The sequence below is a fragment of the Lacerta agilis genome, chromosome 12 (assembly GCF_009819535.1).
Source record: "Lacerta agilis isolate rLacAgi1 chromosome 12, rLacAgi1.pri, whole genome shotgun sequence".
NCBI classification, from domain to species: Eukaryota; Metazoa; Chordata; class Lepidosauria; order Squamata; family Lacertidae; genus Lacerta; species Lacerta agilis.
Window position 1 is genome coordinate 43681625 of NC_046323.1, and position 22855 is coordinate 43704479.

The 22855-nt window shown below is 41.5% G+C and overlaps 1 protein-coding gene across 1 annotated transcript in view; it reads left to right on the plus strand.

Annotated features, from left to right (window-relative positions):
- The first annotated feature begins 9197 nt into the window (after positions 1 to 9197).
- Positions 9198 to 22855, plus strand: part of NCAPG2 (non-SMC condensin II complex subunit G2) — a 57847-nt gene continuing 44189 nt past the window's right edge. Inside the window, exons 1-9 of the mRNA XM_033165121.1 lie at positions 9198 to 9289; positions 11006 to 11111; positions 11203 to 11391; positions 12936 to 13050; positions 14310 to 14470; positions 15411 to 15545; positions 17299 to 17393; positions 18055 to 18124; positions 22242 to 22328. Of these exons, the coding sequence (XP_033021012.1) occupies positions 11034 to 11111; positions 11203 to 11391; positions 12936 to 13050; positions 14310 to 14470; positions 15411 to 15545; positions 17299 to 17393; positions 18055 to 18124; positions 22242 to 22328 (930 nt within the window). The 5' untranslated portion in view covers positions 9198 to 9289; positions 11006 to 11033. The remainder of the gene's footprint in view (positions 9290 to 11005; positions 11112 to 11202; positions 11392 to 12935; positions 13051 to 14309; positions 14471 to 15410; positions 15546 to 17298; positions 17394 to 18054; positions 18125 to 22241; positions 22329 to 22855) is intronic.

Genomic DNA, 22855 nt, shown 5'->3' on the forward strand with positions numbered 1-22855 from the left:
TTTGTTAGCCTTTTTTCCTTCATTTGTTACAGCTACTTTAATGTGCAATAGGGTTTGTAGAGTAACCATGTTTCAATGGAACCTTTTATGGCATTTGTAACCTTGAGAAAAGTGAGATTTTATCTGCTTTTCCTATCTTGTTTCGTATCTCACCAAGGTGTCTGCCATGTAAATAGATGCTATTTTTTAAAAGAGAGTTTCCCCCAATGGTTTGAAGACAAAAGGAAAATGTAAAGTTTAAGGCAAAATGTTTAGGGAATGGTTTTCGCAGCAAAATTGTCTTAATCCTAATGACGGGTTTCTTTAAAAAGAAAAGGAAAAGTACAGAAGGAATTAATTGAACAGTTAGCCCATATATTTCTGGCCTTAAAGCCTTGCAAAATGGGAGAGTACAAAATATTAACTTTTAATATTTATATAGAAAGGTAATTCATCCAGATGTTATAAAGAAAAGTATATATAATTACTGTATAAAAAATACTGTATTAAAATAAGATGATCATGGTGTTGAAATAATAGTATATTCATCTAGTCTCTTAAGATGCAAAAGTGAAGACTTGAGTAGTACAGTGTTTTGTAATGCACTTTTGCAGTCATTGCTTCCTGTTTAGAATTTATTTGCCCCACCTGGAATACCAGAAAATTGCCTATGCAACAGTATGGTTAAGATGTACTACAGATTAAGAATTGATAACGACCCTAATGATTCAGAATCTGTGGTAGAATCACATTGATTGTTTTACATATGAAGCTTCTTTAACTGGGTCTCTAGGACGTTTATCAGTGGTATCATAAAATGCCTGCAGGTCTCTTAAATTGGAACTCATATTATAGAATGCTCAATATCTAGATTTCTGGTTAGCTCTTTCCACAGTTGCTTCAATGCTTGGAGCAGTTCCTTCTCTTTTGGGTCTAATCTATGTGAAACACTCACATTCCATTCAAAACACCACTGTATTCTGCTGCAAGGACTAGTAGTTCATACACCACCAGTTAAGGAATCTGTCACTGGAAATTGAGCAGACAGTGTGCTCCACAAATTCTGCAAAATCAGCCATGAATCTGGAATGTGTGGATCAGAATGATGTTAATGCAGTAAAAATGAGCCATTTAAAATCAAATGTATTTTCTAATCAGTGCAGCTTTTTCATTTGATTTTTACAGGCCCGGGAAATGCAGGAGTGGTTTGCAACAAATGGACTTGATAAATGTTTTGAGTGTGAACGTTTTGCTTCATTTTATTCATTGTTGCTTTCAGAACAAAATCAATGGGGCATTGATTATATCTATTGCTTCCTTTTTTGGAAAGCTTTCTCAGATGGTTTTTAACAAAAATGTATATTTTTGTGGTTTAACCCAAGAAACAGTACACTTCCTCTGCAGACAGTAGCCTCACAATCTTGGGTAAATATGCAATTGCTTTTTAAAAACAAAATAACAATTTATCATTAGTTGATTCTCTTGGGGTGGCGTCTGACTACAAAATAATGTTTATGGGTAAATAAACTTCTGGGATACTAGCTTTATAATTAAACTTCCATAACCTTAATTCTCGCTTAGACAATTGGAATAATCCAGCAGTAATGTCTCCTGCACAAGAACCATTCTGTTGAGCTTGCACAGAAGAGATTCCCATGTGCCCTTCAAGTATACTAAGAATACCGAAGTGCCTGTCATATAGATGTAGCAGACTGTTCATACCAAGTTTTAAAAACAAATTCATTTTCATTTGTCAGCGTGACACATTTGTACATACCCATTGGCATCCCATATGTAACATCATGTTGTATTGTGTCAGCTTTGCTATGCAGACCTTTGCAGCATCATTCAGATAATTTGGCACATGTACATGAGCTCTGAGAGAGAGGCTCACCATAAACATAGTTTAGATTAAGGTGGTCCCCTACTTCCTTTTAAGCATCTTCACTATATGACCACCGTTAGACAGCTCAAACATGGGAGAATATATAATAGGAAGAAGAAAAGCCATACGCTGTAGTTACCATGAGCCCTTATGAGAAATACGAAGATAAGGGAAATGTGACTCAAAGTTAAGTCTTATTGAAGAAAACTAATAACCCATATACCCTAGTATTCTCTCATGGCTAAAATTGGTATTAGTAAGTAAGAGCATTAGTGGCATTAGTTATGCTAAAATTCCTAAATGAGATTCTTGGGAGAGGATGCCATAATGCCAGCATGTGGGCATGTAACATCCTAGAACAAATAGGTTTCACGTTGTGGTCAAAATTCGGCAGGAGGGTCCTACATAATTCTTTTGAGTACCTGAGTATCAGATACGGTAACCTCTATTTCATGTATCTGCAATACCTTGGCATTAAGAGTGGGATATTGGTGTGAATGCATAGAGGTAATGCAGGCCACTAGGGGACACTGTTAAATACTTCCAATCTATTGTTAAAGTAAAAGCTGTCATTTTCTCTCTTCATCCCCTGGTATATATCAGTGTTCTTTCACTACATCCCAAGATATCCTGCATGAGGAAATAACAGATAGTAAGAGTTATGCCAAATGTGTGCAAAAAAGGATTTGTAACAATGTGAGAAGTCATCAAGGTGGCCCGAAGGTGGAGAGGAGCTCGCTCTCAAAAATCTGGACCAAAATCCTGGCTAATTACAAAGAAATGCTCTTTTCTACCTTTGGAAATCAGAAGCTGCATGCATGAATCTATTCTGTCCACAACTTGGTGGTGGTAAGATTAGGAAGAATGACGTTTCCATTAGCAGATCAAAGACTGAATATCAGACTAGCTTTCCGCGTTCTTTATTTTTTTTAATTCTGTGCCTTAAAGGAAAGCTTAAATACTTTGTTTCAACCCAGCTTTGTTCTCTGTATCTACCTGTTTCTGTTGTGTGCTATTGAAACTGTTCAGTGCTCTATGTTGTTGGAGAGGAAAGCAGCACTTTGCATTTAGAGCTATTACAATCCAAGCACCAAGTCAATATATAACATGGGTTTTGGATTAAATTATTTCAACCTTCTCTATATCAGGCTTGCAGCAACTGCTGAAGGGAGGAGATAGGGTGGTGAGTTTAGTACAGATTGCCTTTTTTGCTCATGTAATTTTGCAATTGCATGTATTTATTCAATAAATGATTCATATGGGAGTTATTGGTGGATCTTTTTTTTCTTCATTCCAAGAAAGTCTTAAATATTTATTTACCCGACATAACGGGCAGTCATTAGTGCATCACTGATTTACTGCATTATCAGAAGACATGTATTCTGTGTATGTATGTTGACAACTGAAATCAATAGGAACTTCCTGCGGTACAGGGAAGAGGTTCACTGATAAGTCTAAGCTTATGCCATTGATGAAACTTGAGAAAAAACTGCTAGTTGCCGGTACTTCCAAGACTTCTGTTGATTGGATATCTACACTGATACAGCCTTTGTAATTAGTTTCCTGCAGAAGCAACATTTTTCAGAACTCACATTGTGTTACAATCTTGAAGATAAGAGGGAGGAATGAAGGTATTTCAGAGAAGGTAGATGGAGCAAATAAGGCATATTTTTAAAATGGTTTTCAGTTCAGAAGAGACACGTCTTGTTCAGTTGCCCCGTGCATGGAAAACACTAATAATACTAGGTCAGGTCTGCTTTTCTTTTACTTCCATCAACCTTTCAGCTGTGTTAGAAATGCCTATGTGCATTGTCTTAAAACAGCTGATTTTGTATTTTTTTGCATTACTTAATTCTGCTTTTTAACCTATAAACAAAGGCAGCTGTGGTAGCCCATAAGAAATTCAGAAATGCATACTTGGGCAATACTATTATTAGGCCAACCACAAATATAAAATAGTGAGCAAGGTACTCACTTCTACAAAACCCTACACCAGGCGCAAAGGCTGGGAGGGGAGGCTGATTTCTGCAGCGGCGTCTCAGTCTCCCCCACACCTTATGTCATGTATGATGGCAGGTGTGAGTGGTTTCTGAAAAGTAGCCTCGTAGGCCCAGTAAGCCAAGTTTGGCCCACAGGCTGGGGGTTCCCTCTGATTTTAAAGGTATGATGTCCATTTAGTCACAGTCTTCAAGGACTGTTGGGATAAAGAAACGATGATTGATTTCCCCATTAAAGAAAAAAAATACTAAACCCAGCTGTTACCTGGGTTTGTCTCCATCACTGGGTTGCTTGGTAGGTGGAAAACAGAAATAAACTAGTTTTTAAATTAAGGATGCTGAGATTAACTTTAGTTTCTGTCCTAGGTGAAAAAAGTCACTGAAAGCTAAATAAGGTAATTTAAGTGGTACATTTTTAAGCTATAAGGAGACAAAAAAAGTGAGCTCTTGGCGATAGTTCTGATGCAGTCTCAAATAGTGTGCTTTTTCAATCATGCACACAACTCATAAATAGCACTAGATGGTGCTATACATTCTGATGAATAAGTGCTCTCTACCCAGTCAGTCCAGCCTGTTCATGGACAAAAGCTAAAAGCTTTAGTTGTACCAGGTTTTTCCCCTGGTATATCGTAATTTGAGGAATGTACTGTATGTACTATGAATGTGCCCTTTACTATGGACGTGCTCAGGAAATCTTGTAAACATTGCTGGCTGTTGGTTTTTAAAATCTGTCTTTTTATGGTACCACTCTCTTGATTTATGTCTGGTTTTTGTACCCCACCCTGGGATTAAGTGGGATGATGGGCTGGTTAAAAATATTTTGAAAAATAAATGGTACATGGACTCTGTAGAAATGCAGTTTTGCTCAGCTGAAAATGTTATTGGCCTAAAGAGCTGTAAGTTAATGCATAATGAAAAAACCAAAAAAGGCAGAATTATTTAGAATCAGATAAGAAGATGGTGTATATAATGTTTGTTCACTTATCAATGTAAACTATGCTTGTGCATTTAGACCTCTACACTCCTTCAAGGTGTATAGCCCTACAGATCCACATTGACAGTTCCATAAAAATCCCCCCCCCAAGTAATAGTAAATACAGTAATAGTGTGTTAACTATTGTTTTTGTGAGAGCTTTTAAAAAAGCAGATTATGAGATAGGGCATTTGGATGATGGAAATCAGACTTCAAACCCTAAGGAACAGCTAGGTTTCCTAGAATAATGTAAGATGGTTCCCTGTGCTGGGAAATTGCAGTAGGCTACCCTGCAGCAGTAGAATCATAAGAGAAGATATCCATAAGAAATAGAATCTAGTCCTCTGGAAAATCCCTTGAACTTCTGGCCTGGCCATATTAACATTTGCGGCAGAGTGCATGACAGATGCCCCATTTGCCTAAGTGGGAGGAAGGCAAACTACTATAGGATTTAGGAGAATTTTATGAGTGATCTTCCAATTTTATAAAAATTATTGATGTAATACAGTAAGTGAAATGAAAAATAGAAATGGAAGGAAACATTAAATGTCAATTGCAAAGAAATCCAATAGTAACAAAGTGTATATAAAATAAGCTTTACTACAATATAAATAGCGGTTCCAGAATTGTCTCCTCACCACTCAAGTGTGCACTATATAAAAGAAAACTGACTCTCATGTCAAAATAACCGTTTTCTGAAGGGGCATAGATGGTACATAGTCAAATAGATTCACCAGCTATCATATGATGTCACATTCTGGGAATATTACTTTCGTTACTGCTGATAGCGGTGAATAATACACAAAATTACAATGGCTTGCCTGAGGCATTCTAGACTCCTTGACAGTTAAGAGGGATCTCTTCAAGGGGGGGGGGGTGAGAGACAAGATTGTCTGATGAAGGGACAGCATGGAAGCAAGCTTGCATTTGCTGTTGCTCAGCAACCTTGTATTGAAGGCCCCCTTTCCCAGATTGCTTTAACAAGATTTGACGGGAGAAGGATAGTTAAGTATATGATTAATAAAAAAGGTATAGATTATTCTGAACTGATGTGCAGACACGTCAAAATGGAATTGTACAATTTAGGTATTGTTGAAGGATGACACCCTGCAAAAACTTGACAACTGGCTCATTATTACCTGCACAAAGCAATTCTTGCATCCCTTTTATGTTTTCTGCTTATTCACTTAAGATCTGGTCTTTGTTATTATTCAGCCTGCTATGATTGCTGTGTCAAGATATAGTTGCAGGGACATGTTGAAATAAAAACCTGAATTTAATAATCTATGTTAAATTGTAGGGAGAGCTGTATTTCAGTGAGTTTACCTGATGGGTACCTCTCAGAGTTGGAAACATTGATAAATTACTGCAATTTGTACCCTGGCACTGCTCGCAAATGGAAGTGCCAGCCAATTAATTAGGCATATATCCCTGCTTTACAATGGCTGCTCCTCTTTAAACTGCCTCCACACTGTTGCTGTGGGGCTGTTAAAGCTGAGCTGTAAACAGCAGTCAGAGGGGAGCGGGGAACCAGGAGTTGTGCCAAGGAATTGGAGTCAAGGAACTAAGCCAGAGAACTGAAGAACATGCCAAAGCCAGAAATATATCAGGCAACGACTCAGCCCTAAGTCTGAGAATATGTCACTGTCCAGACTCCAGGACGGTACCAGTCTGCAGTTGTGGGAGTTGCACATGCACAGAGTGTTGTGGGTTCCTGGTTCCAGTTCTAGCAGCTACAGTTTTCTTTGAGTAACTCAGATTGTTTTTAACTTTACTTCACTTTCTATTCCCGCCCCCTGCACAATACACTTTAATAAAAGCTTTCTCATGCATTTGTTTTATAAAACTCTTTTCCATGTAAGTGCCTAAAGGTAAAGGTAAAGGGACCCCTGACCATTAGGTCCAGTCGTGTCCAACTCTGGGGTTGCAGCGCTCATCTCCCGTTACTGGTCGAGGGAGCCGGTGTACAGCTTCCAGGTCATGTGGCCAGCATGACTAAGCCGCTTCTGGTGAACCAGAGCAGTGCACGGAAACGCCGTTTACCTTCCCACCAGTGGTCCCTATTTATCTATTTGCACTTTGACGTGCTTTCGAACTGCTAGGTTGGCAGGAGCAGGGACCAAGCAACGGGAGCTCACCCTGTCGCGGGGATTCAAAGAGTGTCTAGCCCCATATAAATGTCTAAAAATTTAATAAACCCTGAAGCCAAACTTTAGTACAATGTATTTTACCCCATTGGGGGGGGAGTCATCTTTGTCAACTTCTGGTTTGTACTCTGCATATACTCTGGGGCTAGTCTACATCATATCTGCCTCCCCATTTAGATTTAGGTGGCATCATTACAGCTGGAAGCAGAAAAGTTCTCTGTCAGGTAGCACTTTTAAATGACAAATTAGGAATCCTGACATTTATATAACAATGTGCATATACAAGTAGAAAAAGAAATGAAGGTTCTGCTGCTTACTCTGTGAGGTAGTAAGCTACATACCATATAAACAATTTCAATAAATTCAAAATGCTATTCTATTTCTTAACAGCATATTGGCAGTAAAAAACAAGTCTCTTTTTCAACTGCTCCTCAATCCATAGTTCCACCTGAGGTGGCAGAGCAACCTGCCAATTTCTGATACTTTTAATGGGCTCTTAATTGTAACTTGTAAGGTCTGGGGAACGAATGCAGCTCTCCAGACCCCTCTTTCAGTCCCACACCACAACCCTCATTGGCCCTGCCCAACTGGAATATGAACTGTGATAATGCCTCTTACTTGCCGAGATGGAGGTTAGAGTGATGCACAGTAGAAAAAGTAAAATTTGCTTTACTTGGCTCATCTACTTTTGCCAGGCTCGTCATTGCTGGCCCTGAGAAAGCCACCCAGGAGGAAATGCTTGGGCTGGGGAGGGGGGGGGTCCCACCCCACCCCCCAGCAGCAGACAATATATTAAGAAAGTTTGGGCTGCAAGGCTGAATAGCGCCTTGCAGTGCAATCCTCGATATACGTACTCATTATTTAGCACACGATGTATTTATTCATAGAAAAGTGCACTGTAGTGGTTAAGAGTTTAAGACTAGGACATGAGAGACCAGGGTTCAAATCACCCCAGCTATGAAGCTCACTAGGAGACACTGGGCCAGTTGCTGCTTCTCAGCCTAACCTACCTCACAGGGTTGTTGGGCAAGTGAGGAGGCTGAGAACCATGTGCACCACCTCAATTGCCTTTGAGGTTGGATATAAATACTCAGAAGGCCCAAGGCTTCAAAGTCTGCACCTGTTAACAGGCAGAAATCCACTGACTGAGCCCAGTGGGACCTCTTCCTGAATAAAACCTACATAGAACTAGTTACAAGTAGGTAGCCGTTTTGGTCTGCTGTAGTCGAAACAAAATAAAAAATTAAAAATTCCTTCCAGTAGCACCTTAGAGACCAACACAAAAGCTCATACCAATAACAAACTTAGTTGGTCTCTTAAGGTGGTACTGGAAGGAATTTTTTAATTTTTTATTTTGTTTCTACATAGAACTGTTAATGATGAGTGGGAATACTTTGGGGAAATGTTTTAAGAGGTTTAAAGAGTCAAATAAAACTTCCAAGTGGGGATTGACTTATGGGCAGCAGTAAACAACAACTTAGGAATTTAACAAAATAAAAAATAGAAAAATTCCTTCCAATAGCACCTTAGACACCAACTACCGGGTAAGTTTGTTCTTGGTATGAGCTTTCGTGTGCATGCACACTTCTTCAGATACACTGAAACAGAAAGGAATTTAAGTAGAATGTAATTGGTTGGACCAAAAGGATGTGCAGTTTAAGAAAGGTCAACTAGGAGGGATGGACGGCGAAGCCTTGAGAAATAATTAAAGAACAACTGTGAGATGTACTGTATATAATGTTTGAAAAATGCGTAAAAAAGAGAAAAGAATTGCACTATTAAGCGTGCAGTCCTAGGCATGGCATACTCGTAAAGAAGCCTCCTGTGTTTAATTGGGGTGTGTGTGTGTGTGTGGTTTATTCCTATTGTGTTATGATGGATGTCTCGAGAGCCCCCCCCCCCCCAATAAACGCCAGACAGACGCGAGTTTTACCTCACGTCTTAATACATATTATTTCTGAAAAACCAACCACCTCAGCGAACGAACCCTTCAAGCGCGCACAATCCCACACCCTTTGCAATCGCCCTGAAGGCCTTGAAACGCAGCAGCGCTACCACTGAGACAGGCGCTTCGGCCTCCGGGTCCCAACCGAAAGCTGACGGACAAGTGCGCACGCGCGCGGCGGTGGCGGACCGGAAGAAGTCTCGCCGCGCGGCCTCTCCCCGCCCTTGCTTCCGAGCTTCGTCCAATGACTAGCCGCGAGCCGGCCTCTGGCGCGCATGCGTCATCTCTTGACATTGCCGCTCGCGGGAGAATTCGAATCCAGCTGTGCGGGCGCCAAACGGAGCTGGTCGTGGAGTCTCAACGGTGGGTTTTGAGGTGAGAGGGCGAAGCCGTGGCAGGTGAATTATAAACGGAATTATAAAAAAAATAAAAAAAAATCCTTCCAGTTGCACCTTAGAGACCAACTAAGTTTGTTCTTGGTATGAGCTTTCGTGTGCATGCACACTTCTTCTTAGTTGGTCTCTAAAGTGCTACTGGAAGGATTTTTTTTATTTTTTATCTTGTTTTGACTATGGCAGACCAACACGGCTACCTACCTGTAACTGAAACGGAATTATGTTAGGGCAAGCTAGGTCTGTGGTGACCTATTCTTGACAGTGGCCAATGCCCAGCAGCTTCCTAGGGAGCCTGAAGAGTGAACAGGATTAATGCTAAGGACCCGCCCAGCCCTGCTTTCTCTATTCCACAACGGTAGAACAGCCTATTATCGTCCCGTCCCTTTTTCCTCGTGTGACGTGCCTTTTAGATAGCAAGCCTCAGGGGGAAGGACTGCCTTACTATACTGGCGTTTGTAGGTTGCGCAGGGTGCCTTTTCTCGAAAAAAAGTGAGGTAAAAGCACACCTTTGAAATGGTTTGTTGTTATTTAGTGACTTCTAGGTGCATCTGAAACAGAGAAGTGACAGGAGGAGGAGGGGATTGTATACAAGGTGGAAATTATTTTACTTAACCTAGGTCCATTAATTTCAGTGGTCTACTGTGAATAGAAAAGAAAAGAAAAGAATCCCATACCTATGGGAACAGAGTTATGTGATGATGAAAGGAATATTGTGTGTTTTGCCTTCAGTTCCTTAAAAAAATCAGAAACAATATAAAAATATTCTTCCTTCAACTTCAGGAACATGTGGTTGGGGGAAAAAGGGGTAGGGTTGGCTGGGGGGGGGGGGAGCAAATGGCCACAGTAAGCATGTTGTAGGCAAAAACAGCAAGGAGAGAAAACCTATGGATACTTTCATCTTTGTCATCTCTTTTCTCAAAATTCACATTGTGCAGGACAATAAAGAAGTGAATCACCAGCAGCTGGAACTAGTGAGCTATTGTAGTAAGGCTAGTTATACTACATGTTCTACCCAGTTGCCAGAACAGTTGCCAGTCCGTTAATTTACTTAAGTATAGAAAACATAAAGAGACAGTACCTAAAGCAGTGTACGGAATAATCTAAAACTACAGATATTACCAAAAATAGCAGTAAAACTTCCATTGCTACCAGATGGGCAATAATTCATGGCCAAATTAAAACAGCAGCAGTTAATTACATTCAGTTATGTGGTGGAAAAAAATCCTGTAAAGACAGCTGGGCCAGAATACATCTTTAGAAAGAGCCAGGGCAACAGTGCAGGAGACAGTTGCTGCAAGGAGTCGAAGTGCAGATGCTGCCAGGTTTAAAGGAGGTAACCTAGTGGGGCAGTGGTTAGTGAGGCAATAGATGTTTTCTTGGAAGCAAGCAACCTGAAGGCAAAGTTTTTCTTTTCTTTTTTTGCAAGGGAGGGGGAGAAAACAAACCATAATCAGTAGTTTGCACCTAGTATGAAACTAGTCTCTGGTTTGTTTCCACTCTAGTGTGTCAAGGTAAGGAGTAGGGGAGAAGCAGATCTGAGACATTTGAGCAGTCTGCACATACATGCTTCTTATACATATTAAAAATGTAATGTGGTGTGTGAACTAGGTTTGTATGCCAAACATGTTCTGAATTGCTGTTCTGGTATTAAATTGGATTTCCTGTTTCAATGTTTTCCCCTTAGACTTTTATGGATTGCAAAGTGATACAACATGGCAAAACGTGAAGCTTTTCTACAGGCTGCTTTTAATTGTGCCAACAAGGAGTTCTTGCATTTTATCCAACTTCATGTAAGTAAATACAAAGAGAAAAAAATGTGCCTGGAGTGGGATGAAACGCTTTTGTTCAGTGACAAACTTTTGGTTTATATCATTTTTACAGAAAGATGCAGCAGATCCATTTGATTTGAATGAGTTGTTGCAAGAATTATCTAGAAAGCAGAAAAAAGCATTGTGGGAGAAGTTAACACAGTGGTTGGCACAAGTTTTAGTGGAAGACCCAATAGAAGAATGGCAGAGAGTTGGAGAAGACTGTGATGATGACATGGAAACTGAGATGGCTGCTAAAAGGGTATTTATTATTTCAAACAGATTCCATGCTATGTTTTCATGAGCTAATACAATTACTGTAATTATTTATCCATTTGTTCATTTATGTGGCTGTTACCTTAGACACCAGAAACCTTTCATATGCACTCCTTTTATGTCAATTTCATTTACATCAGGGGTGGGGATCCTTTTGGCCTGGCCAGCCAGATCCTTAGCTTCTCTACCCTTGTCAGCTGGGTTAAGGCATGCTAGCTTGAGTTCAGGCACACTCAAACCCTACACAAAGCAGGATTGAACTCCCTGTGCAACTGTGTTTACCTCCCCCACACCTGATTGCATATATATGATTGCAGGCATGAGGTAGATGGCCGTGGTTTCTGAAAACAGCTCCATAGGCCAAATGGGGAGGCCCAAGTTTCGCCTACAGACTGCAGGTTTCCCACCTCTGATTTACATCCTGTAGTTCCGTCAGAATGGCTTATGCTGGGCTTCTCCACACATTGTCCATTCTAGCTTTTATACAGCAGAAGGGTCAGGGGAAAGCATGCTGGTAATAGTTTTAGAATCTCAAATGCAAGTTGCAGGTGCCTTTGTTAACATGAATGAAATGAAGGCTTATTATTCATCAAAATCTCAGCTGCTTTCTTCAGGAAAGCAGAGCAGAATTGTGTGAGTTTTCTTCACTATACTGTACTGAAAATAATGTCTTACAGCTAATTTAGACCCATTGTTTTAAGAGGATCTACTCTGAGTAGAGCTTGATTGGACACAACCCAGTCTGTTACTTTAAGGGTCCTTTGAAACCTACTCTCTCTTAAAAAAACACAGTTACCTAGTCTATCCACTTAGGTTAATTGGCTCTCAGCTCCTAATTCAATGAATTTATTTCTTCTTGGTTCAAGTTCTTTTACTGAAAATTTGTAGATTAATTGATAATTTTTTTAACAGCTTAAGGAAGAGTACTGTGTTACTTCAAAGCTTATATTCTGCATCATGAATATGAATTCGCATCAGTTGATCGGATGTTGTTGTAAAACCTGTTTGTAACTAGTTGCTACTTACAAACTGGTACAAAGTTTTTTACTTGCTTTGTTTTTGTTTTCTAAACCTCAAAAGTTGAACAGTGGCAGATCCTGAAAAGGACAAGGAAACAAAAATATACTGCAAGGAGGAGAAAAAGACATGCAAAAATCTGTGTCCTGTTAATTTCAGTGAGAGAGCTTAACATGTGTTTAAATATTTTCTGCTGGAAAGTGCTTGACTGGCTAGATCACGTTCATGATGTTTGGAAAGACACTTACTCTCACAATAGGTTTTAATGGGGAATCACAGCAGTGCTGCTCTACCATAATTGTAAATACTGCCTAGTAAAAAATAAATAAATTAGTACCTGCATTTAATAAAGGGAGGACATATTTAAATACCTTTCAGCAAAGGATTTTATTCCAGCTAATATTAAGCCAAATCATACTGCTTTCAGCCTTTCTTGAATAATTGTGGCCTGATGTTGTAGTTTACCGGTAACTTCATAGCCTTGTTAAGTAAGTGTACCTCTCTCACTTTTAGGAAGAAACCACAGCTGTCATCCAAGGTGTTGCCACTGTAGTTACTACTTCCATACCCACAGTAGATGAAAATGTAGACTTCAAAGCTCTTTTAGAATGTGCACTGATATTAAATGGTATGTATTTCAGTTTATCTCGGCATATTGGGATCTTTGGTATACAGTGGTACCTCGGGTTACAGACTCCGCTAACTCAGAAATAGTACCTCAGGTTAAGAACTTTGCTTCAGGATGAGAACAGAAATCGTGCGGCGGCAGCAGGAGGCCCCATTAGCTAAAGTGGTACCTCAGGTTAAGAACAGTTTCAGGTTAAGAACGGACCTCCAGAACGAATTAAGCTCTTAACCCGAGGTACCACTGTATTGATAATGTGCTAAACATCCTTTGAGTTAACAAGCAAATATTTAAAATAATAGGAATGCCACTTCTGGAAGTGGAAGTAATTTAAACCTGCTGGCTTATGGCTTTCTTCATACAATTGCATGTTCCTTGAACATTTAAAACCCATCTTTTCTTTAGCTATTATTGTTCCTTTATGGCATATTTTGAAAACCATATTACATGTCATATAACCACTTATCTCAATAGATTCACTGGTTTGCATAGCAACAAAGTAGTAACCTAAAATGTTGGTGTAAATATTGTATCTATTGATATGCTTATAGCTTAGCAAGTGGGCGTAAGTGCTTTACAAGCTTCAAGTACACTTGATGTGGGTTTCAGACTGTAAAACGACTGTAATGAACTTATTGAAACAAAACTATAACCTTGGTCAAAACACAAATTCATCCAAAGTTGTGCTTAAACCTAAGTGTGGTCCATCCCCTGTTTAGTCATACACATCTCATAGGAATCACTATATTTCTATATGCTGTGGAGGGAGAACGGAGGGCCTTGTACTACCATCCCGACCAGAATGGTCCCTCCCCCATAATCCATTCACAATAGAGAGTGCCTGCTGGGACCAATAGAAGCTTTGATGCCATTGCAAATATGAGGCACCTAGCTCCCCTGATTTTCAATGGGACCATGGGAGAAATAGTTAAAGCCACCCAGACTATGGACCCAATCCAATTTGGGTCCCCCTGGTTTATCTGTTTATGTTTTACAAAATTATGTATGCAGTGGTTAACTGCTCCTAAGGTCACATCAAATTTTCCCAAGAAATTGAAATGACAAGGATACAGTTACTGAGTTTGCATACTGAGTTTGGCAGTAAAACAATTTTTCCGAAAGACAGCTGTCTTGTGGCTGGCATTTTGTACAGCAACATAAGGAAATCAGCTTTGAGTTACGTTTCTTGAAGCATTTTAAGATGGCTAGCAGTCACTTTTTGACACATAAATTTAAGTGTGCTTGTTATGATTTTGTTGCAGGCATTCTTTACACATTACCTGACTCTGAAAAATCTCTGCTGGGAGCCATCCAATGCCTATGTGAGCGATGGTGGGAGAAGGGACTTGAAGGAAAAGAAGAGTTTGGGAAAAGTGCTTTCATCATGCTTCTGAAAAAGAGTCTTGAAAAGAAAATTGTTGCGGTATGCTTTATATATTTAATAAGTTAAGTCATGTTTATATACACTGGGGGCTTCTACCCTTGCTCGCTCCACTTGCCGTCCCCAGCTACTCACCCCACACTTCCCTGTCCCCTTGAAGTACCTTCAGACCCAAACATACCCCCTAAGATGCATGCCAATGTTTAATTTAACCTTTCACTATGTCCATGCTAAAGCTTCAGGATAGCTTCTCTGCTCTGTATGTCAGGGCTATCCAGAAACAGCTTTACCCCTCTGCCCAATCTTCCAGGCTACTCAAGAGAAGATCATACTTCAATAGGCTGCATTAATCCAGATTACCTATCTCAGCTGGAAATGGGTCAGACGGATCAGTGTTGGGTGGCCTTTGCAAGCCTTCCCACACTCCTGTAGGAACCAGTAGCAGTGATATGGAGAGTGGGAAGGCTTGCAAAGCATGTCCGGCACTGATCCACCTGCTCATACTCACTTCCTACTCACCTGAGGCTGCTTGTCTACTGAAACAACTCCCCAGCAACCATCTGCTATCTTGCCACTTAGTTCCTCCTTGGCCTCTGACACTGCTGAAACTGAAAGAGTGATGTCAGTGTCGGGTGCATGGCAACAGCAAAGTAGGGCAGTTGCTGGGGATCTGTCCTGGCTGTTCTTTTGCAGCTTGTCTGGGCCTCCCACCACCCATGCCATTTGCTCACTTGCTCATCTGCCTGCCTGTTTTTCTTTTGCCACGTTGCAGTTTGTGTGGCCACCAGTACACGATCATGTGAACTGCAGCATGGCAATATTTTTTCTTGCAAAAATATTATAGAGTAAGAAACTTGTAATTAATTTGTGCTTGAGCTAATTGATACTGTAAGCTCCAGTACTTTGGTGCATATTGCATGACTGAAAGATGTCTCTCACCTCATAATCCTCACACACAAATGCAATTGTGCATCTCCCCTAGGGTGTGGATATAGTCCGTCTATGGCATCTTCACCAGGCTTTACTGTGTTTTGATTATGACTCAGAGGAGAGTAATGAAGTGAAAGATTTATTACTCCAGTGCTTTATGAGTATTGGCCATATTAAAAAAGAAGAGGTAAGTGTGCTTTTTCTAAATATATTTTCTCACTTTTTTAAATTATTGGGTGATAAGTTGATGCCTACAAAAAATAAAACAAGTCTTAGGGAGGGGGAGCATAGAATTAAGATTTTCTCACAAGGTATGTATGTTCAGCAACCTGATGAATGCAGGATATTTACTTGCCTTCTACCCCATTCTTTGAAGAAAATAGTTAAGACCTACTTGTTTCAATGTTTTTTTTGGGGGGATGGGAGTTCTTTTGCTTGTTTGGCTACAGATGTACTGGGTTTTGGAAGGGTTTTTCTGGTCAAACATACTGGAGAAGTGGACCTGTCACCCTCCATATGGTATTGGCCTCCAGCTCCTATCAGCTGACGGCTAAAGTCCAAAACCATCTGGAGGGCTGCAGGTTTCCTACCCCAGGATTACTTATGCTGTGTGTGGGTTTTGTTGCTTTTAAAGAACTTGGTTTCAATTGTGTGTTCTGCTGCTTTAATATTTTAAGTCTTTTGTTAGCTGCCTTGAATACATGTTGTGCAGTGTAATCCCATCAATATAGTATATTATAGCCGTAAATCCTATGAATTTACTTCTTCCTCCTGGGCCGTGTTCAGAAAGTGGTGGTGGGGGATGAGTGTTCAGACCCCGGGCTCTCACTTGTGTGGTGCCCCAGGGTTCCGTCCTCTCCCCCATGCTTTTTAATACCTATATGAAGCCGCTGGGAGAGATCATCAGGGGGTTTGGGCTGGGGGTTCATCAGTATGCGGATGATACCTAGCTCTACCTCTCTTTCAAATCAGAACCAGTGAAGGTGGTGAAGGTCCTGTGTGAGTGCCTGGAGGCGGTTGGAGGATGGATGGTGGCTAACAGATTGAGGTTGAATCCTTGCAAGACAGAAGTACTGTTTTAGGGGGACAGGGGGCGGGTGGGTGTGGGGGACTCCCTGGTCCTGAATGGGGTAACTGTGCCCATGAAGGACCAGGTGCGCAGCCTGGGAGTCATTTTGGACTCACAGCTGTCCATGGAGGCGCAGGTTAATTCTGTGTCCAGGGCGGCTGTCTACCAGCTCCATCTGGTACGCAGACTGAGACCCTACCTGCCCGCAGACAGTCTCGCCAAAGTGGTACATGCTCTAGTTATCTCCCGCTTGGACTACTGCAATGCGCTCTATGTGGGGCTACCTTTGAAGGTGACCTGGAAACTGCAATTAATCCAGAATGCGGCAGCTAGACTGGTGACTGGGAGTGGCCACCGGGACCACATAACACCCATCCTGAGAGATCTACATTGGCTCCCAGTACGTTTCCGAGCACAATTCAAAGTGTTGGTGCTGACCTTTAAAGCCCTGAACGGCCCCGGTCCTGTATACCTGAAGGAGCGTCTCCACCCCCATTGTTCAGCCCGGACACTGAGATCCAACGCCAAGGGCCTTCTGGCGGTTCCCTCACTGCAAGAAGCAAAGCTACAGGGAACCAGGCAGAGGGCCTTCTCGGTAGTGGCACCCGCCTGTGGAACGCCCTCCCATCAGAGGTCAAGGAGATAAACAAATACCTGAAGGCAGCCCTGTTTAGGGACGTTTTTAATCTGTGATATTTTCATGTATTTTAATATTTGTTGGAAGCCGCCCAGAGTGGCTGGGGGGGACCCAGCCAGATGGGTGGGGGTACAAACAAATTATTATTATTATAAATGTCACATTACTTAGTTGTGAATATTAAAAAGCCCATTTGGCTATTTGTGAAGTTGCCTTGCCTTACATCTCTTTCAGGGGAGAAGATTCCTGAGTTTTCTTTTCACATGGAACGTGAACTTCATTAAAATGATACATGGGACTGTTAAAAATCAGCTGTTGTGTTTTCCTAGGTATGTTGGACTGAAGGCACTTGCTACCGCTTTGTTTTATGCTTGTGGTCATGCCCACCCCCCATCCCCCAAAATGTGTATAGGTAGATAATATAGTGTGGCCATAAAACTATTAGGGAAAATACATTCATATCCTAAGACTTCATTATATATCTATAAGTGCCAGGCAAAAACTTACTTCTCTTACCAGACCTTTGCCTATCTATGTCCTATGGGGGTGGGATGTTTTAAATGTATGTCTCAGTTTCCTCTCTGTTTTAATGCATCTATGCATGCTTTTTTGTTCATTTAGTTGTTTGTATGTTGCTCTGGGTTGCCCTGGGCAAGATACAGCTAATAATAATAATAATAATAAGGATTCAGTTTCTTATAGAATATCTGCCTCTGTCCATTACAAGAAGGTTTCAGAACCCTTTGCCTGTTGTTGGTTATTAGAGTGGCCAGATTAGGGCTGAGTGAATTGTGGAGGTAATGCCTCTTGAAGGTATGTTCTCTACTGTTATTTTGTGAGGTCTGTTCTAAAGGAACCATCACTTGAACCAACTGATCTTGCTTGTGCAGTCTTGACTCAAGAGTGCATGGTGACATAGTTACAACTTAAAATAGTTACTAGCCCTAGACTGTTTCCTAATCTTAATTATATCTTCATTTACTAATGCAGGTCCCTGATGACACACATTGCTGAGGTTTATTTCAGAGCCTGGAAGAAGGCTTCAGGGAATATACTGGAGGTATATTGTTTCAAAGTTGCTACTTGTCTTTGCTCTTAAATGTGTTGGCACTCTAAATCTTGAAGCCAATGTAGGTAGAGGCAACCAGATTGTGTACACATATCACAACTACAAGCAAGCGAGGTGAAAGGCCGCCTTTACTAAACACTTAGCAGAAAGATCAGTTGTAAATAAGCACTGATACTGACATATCCAAGAGGTGTATGGATCTTCTATGCTAAGTAGTTAGTCTTTCTTTGTGGAGGAGCAGTTATTTTCCGGAGGACTGGTACAGCATTCATTATCTTCACTAGACAATTCACGTGAAGACTCAGTGACCTAAGCTCTGTTTGCATTAGCTCCATTCACAGGCAGACAGCAGTTGGATGGAACTACTTCTGCAGGGAGCAAGACACTGGGAAACTAGGCTCTTTGAGAATTTTATTTTATTTACGGCCATAGGCCCATACAAATAAAAAACACATAGAAAACAGTTTGTGCAAGTGGGAACAACAGCCGCTAAAACCCCACAGTAACAATAAAATACAATAAAATAGAATGGCAAACTAAGTCTTAGCTAGCTTGTAGTGCTCCTTGGCGTCGCTTTTGGGTAAGGACAGCGACCAGGAACCTTGCCACTTTCAGGGTCGTATGAGCGTCCTTATCCTGCAAGATTTGGGCAAGGTGGAATTCTGGTGGGGTGCCCTCTAGTTTCTGTATGATTGATCCCAGCAAATTTGCCCGTGGCACGTTGAACAAGGGGCAAGCGAACATAATGTGCTGGAGAGACTCCAGTGTCTCATCACATTCGCACATGGCGGAGGCTTGGCCCTTTGAGAATCTATGTCTCAGGACATTGGAGGGAAAAACATTGAACCTCGCTTTGGTGAAGGCCAGTCTATGGACAACAGTCGAAAGGGAGGAGAGGTATGATGGAACGCAGTAAGTTAAGGTGATACCAATGTTCTGGGGCGAACAAACACCTCCCCCCAGCATATAATTTCGCTGTAGATCGATGTCATCCAGTCTTTGGCGGATCAGTCTTTGAGCAGTAGTTTGATCTAATTTTAGGGAATCTGAAGGAGAGATTCCATAACTCAGGAGTTTGGCATGAATTCTACTAGTCCAAAGGCTAGAGAATTCATCTCGCCATAAGCATTGGACAAGGTAGTGGCTTGGTAATCTATGCCACAATGTTAACCAATAATTGAAGACTTGCTTCCACAGGCAAGTTTCTAAGGATACAATCTTCAATTCTAGGCGAATGGCTGCATTGCTTACACACAGGGGGAGCATTAGGAGCCGGCGTAGGAATTGATTTTGCAGCGTCTCAAGAGGGGCAAGATCTGTCATCGCAGCCCAAAGCGGGGCAGCATAAGCAAGCACGCTCACCACTTTTGCCTTAAACACCTTTAGGGCTGAGGGAACATGCAAAGCTCCATCCGAAAAAAAGAATCGGAGGAGCGCGTATGACAGAGTTTTGGCCTTGTTAAGTAGGTGTTGAATTTGAGCTTTCCACCCCAGATTGTATTGAAAAATAACTCCTAGATATTGGAATTTTAGAACTTGCTCTATTTTTGCTCCGCCAAGCTTCCATTCGTATAATCTCCGACTTCTGGAGAAAATCAGAATCTTGGATTTAGCATGGTTAATAGTTAATTGGTTGAGTTGACAATACGTGGCAAAGATCTTCAAGGCCCTGGTTAGTCCAACACGTGAGTAAGATAGAATTACCGCATCGTCCGCATATAAAAGGAGTGGGCAGCGGTAGTCCGCTAGTCTGGGCGCGTGTGTACTTGGAGATGAGTTGACTAGAGGTGCTCGCATGTCGCTGATGAATAGGTTAAATAGGCAGGGAGCCAGTATGCATCCTTGGCGAACTCCCTTGTTTATTGGTATCGAGTTGGTGAGGTCACCCGCAGGAGTAAGTCTCACTCTGGCAAGGGTACCTTCGTGGAGCTGACTTATAAGCCATAAGAGTCTTCTATCGATACCCTGTTTTGCAAGTTTCTCCCATAGGATATTTCTAGGAACGCTGTCAAAGGCTGCCTTTAAGTCTAAGAAGGCGGCACAGAGGTAGCCCCGGGGAGGGGAGGAGTACTTCCGTGCAAGATGATAAAGAACTATCGCATGGTCGGTTGTAGAGCGTTTAGTTCTAAACCCTGCTTGTTCATGGCCAATCTGGTTAGTCTCATCTACCCATCGCAATAGTTTAGTCAGCAAAAAACGGGCATAGATTTTCCCTATGATTGAAAGGAGGCTGATGTTACGGTAGTTTTCCGGCTCTGTTGGAGATCCTTTTTTGTGAATTGGTACTATAATGGCCTCCTTCCATATTTTGGGGATGAGGCCGGAAGCGTTGATTGCATCAAAGGTTTTGGCCAAGATGCCAGCCCACCATTTTGGGTGTAGTTTAATGGCCTCAGCAGGGATCAGATCGGACCCTGGGGCTTTACCTAGTTTCAGCTGAGCTATTAGCTTGGCAATTTCATCAGAATCGGTGGGAGGCCAAATAGGTAAGTGGGTAAACAGATGCATCAGGTGGGCAGAGGGAGCATCTGCCTGTGAGAAGCATTTCTTCAGGAACAATTCCCATGTCGGTGCAGGGATAACTGCCCTTGGGTATTTCCTCGCCCTTCTGTTGATCAAAGACCAGAATTCCCTGGATCTGTGCGATTTTGAAGCAGTAATCAAAGCCTGCCAGCGATTGTGTTGCCACTCACGTTTGGCCATTTTCTGTGTGCGTTTGTAAGCTAGCTTGGCTTGTGCATAACTAGCTGGCAGAGTAGATGCACCAGAGGTCTTATATACATTATATATGGCACGAAGGTGCTGTCTTGCTTGTTTGCACTGAGAATTATACCAGGGGGCACCGTAAGTATATTCATTTCGGTTTATAATCTCATCAATACAGCTCAAGGTGCCAAACCACAATAGCATTAACAATTATAACAAAAAATAGGCCATCAGAATAAAAATACAGAAAATATAAGCTGCCAATTAAAAGACAGCTTGATCAAACAGCCTCCAGCAGTTTGAAACAATTCAGTAAGTAGGAGAGATTAAAAACCACTTTTGATTCCCAAAGCCTTCCTGTAAAGAATGTTTTGGCAACCTGACTGAAAACAGTTAAATTGGAGTCCAGGCAAGCCTCCCATAGGAGCCAGTGCCAAAGTGCAGGTGCAGCCACAAGAAAGTCACTCTCCTTGGTCCCTACTAAATGTACTTCTGGCCCTAAGACACATAGGATGGCCTTGGTTGAAGATCTTGGTAGGCAGTTGCCCCTGTGCAGGAGAAACCAAAGAACAAAAGTACAAAGACTCAGCCGTGACAATCACTGAAATGAGATGGAGATGTTGTGAAGATATAAACCAAACTAAACTAAACTCAAATTCAAAAAGTCGGGGTGAGGGCCCCTAAACAGCAGTCTTAATCATGTATCTGTAGCAGCTTGTTGTAGGAGCCCGTGTGGCTTCATTTTTTCAAAGTAATGAGTCTTGTTATCAGCACTGTTTTAGGTTAGCTAACCTTGGTTCAACTAACATTAAATAGTTTGGGAGTAATTTCCCCCTACTGCTCTTTATTCCTTCATTTGTTTTTTGCAGCTTTGATAGTTGGTTTTTTGCAGCTTTGATAGCTTTGTTCAGCGTCCTACAGTCTCTATAATTAATTTCCCTCTGAGGAAACAGACTACATCCAGTGAAACGAGAAAAGAGCCGGCATCTCGTTAGGGTTTTCGTTCTGAGAGTTTTTCATTTTAGTTGGATATATTTTTGTTTAATTCCATATATAGCTGTTTAGGGGCCCTCACCCCGATTTTTTGAATTTGAGTTTAGTTTAGTTTGGTTTATATCTTCACAACATCTCCATCTCGTTTCAGGGATTGTCACGGCTGAGTCTTTGTACTTTTGTTCTTTGGTTACTATATCCCGTGACTGTCTTTTTGTCTTTTCGCTATACCTGTGCAGGAGAAAGCATGTCCTTCAGATATACTGGCCTCAAACTGTAATAGGTTTTGAAGACAACACGGGCATTTAGAATTTGGCTCAGAGACAAGTTAGAAGTCAAGCGCAGTTGCTTCAATAACTTAGCCCTAATTTTTCATATGGATGAGGATGTGTATTTGTTCTTATTTTAGGTGATTGAACATAGCTGCATTCAGGATTTCATGCATCAAGCAATTCACCTCCCCAGGAACTCTCCATTAAACTCTAAAGTGCGAGAGGTGCGTTGATATTCATGTTAAACCAGTGGCTTTCAGAATTCCTATCTTTTCCCTTTCCACAGAGAAATTCCTGTGAATCTGCCATAGGAAGCTCACACATTGCTCAGTGCCTTGGGTGTCTTTTAGGATGCATACTCAATGTACACAAATGAAGGCCTGGCTGGGCTTCACTTTTGCCTTGCAGGGTGATCCCCCAGAACACGTATTGTGCTCTCCTGAAGCTGTAAACAGCAGGAGAACACTGATGGTAATTGGCAAGCTGTCTTTTAGAAAAACTTCTCCAGCATTGAGGACCCCAGTAGTTAATGATAATATTTGTTTGGTGCATTTATATTCTGCCTTTCCTAGAAGGAGCTCAAGGCAGCATGCATAGTTCTACCCTCTCGTACTCGCAACATCCATGTAAAGTAGATTATGCATAGAGAGCTCTTGATTCACAAATGATCATACACTGGTTTATAAGCCATGGGATGATGGTGCAAATCCTCCTATTGCAACTGGCCCATTACTTGCTGAGCCTCATGGCT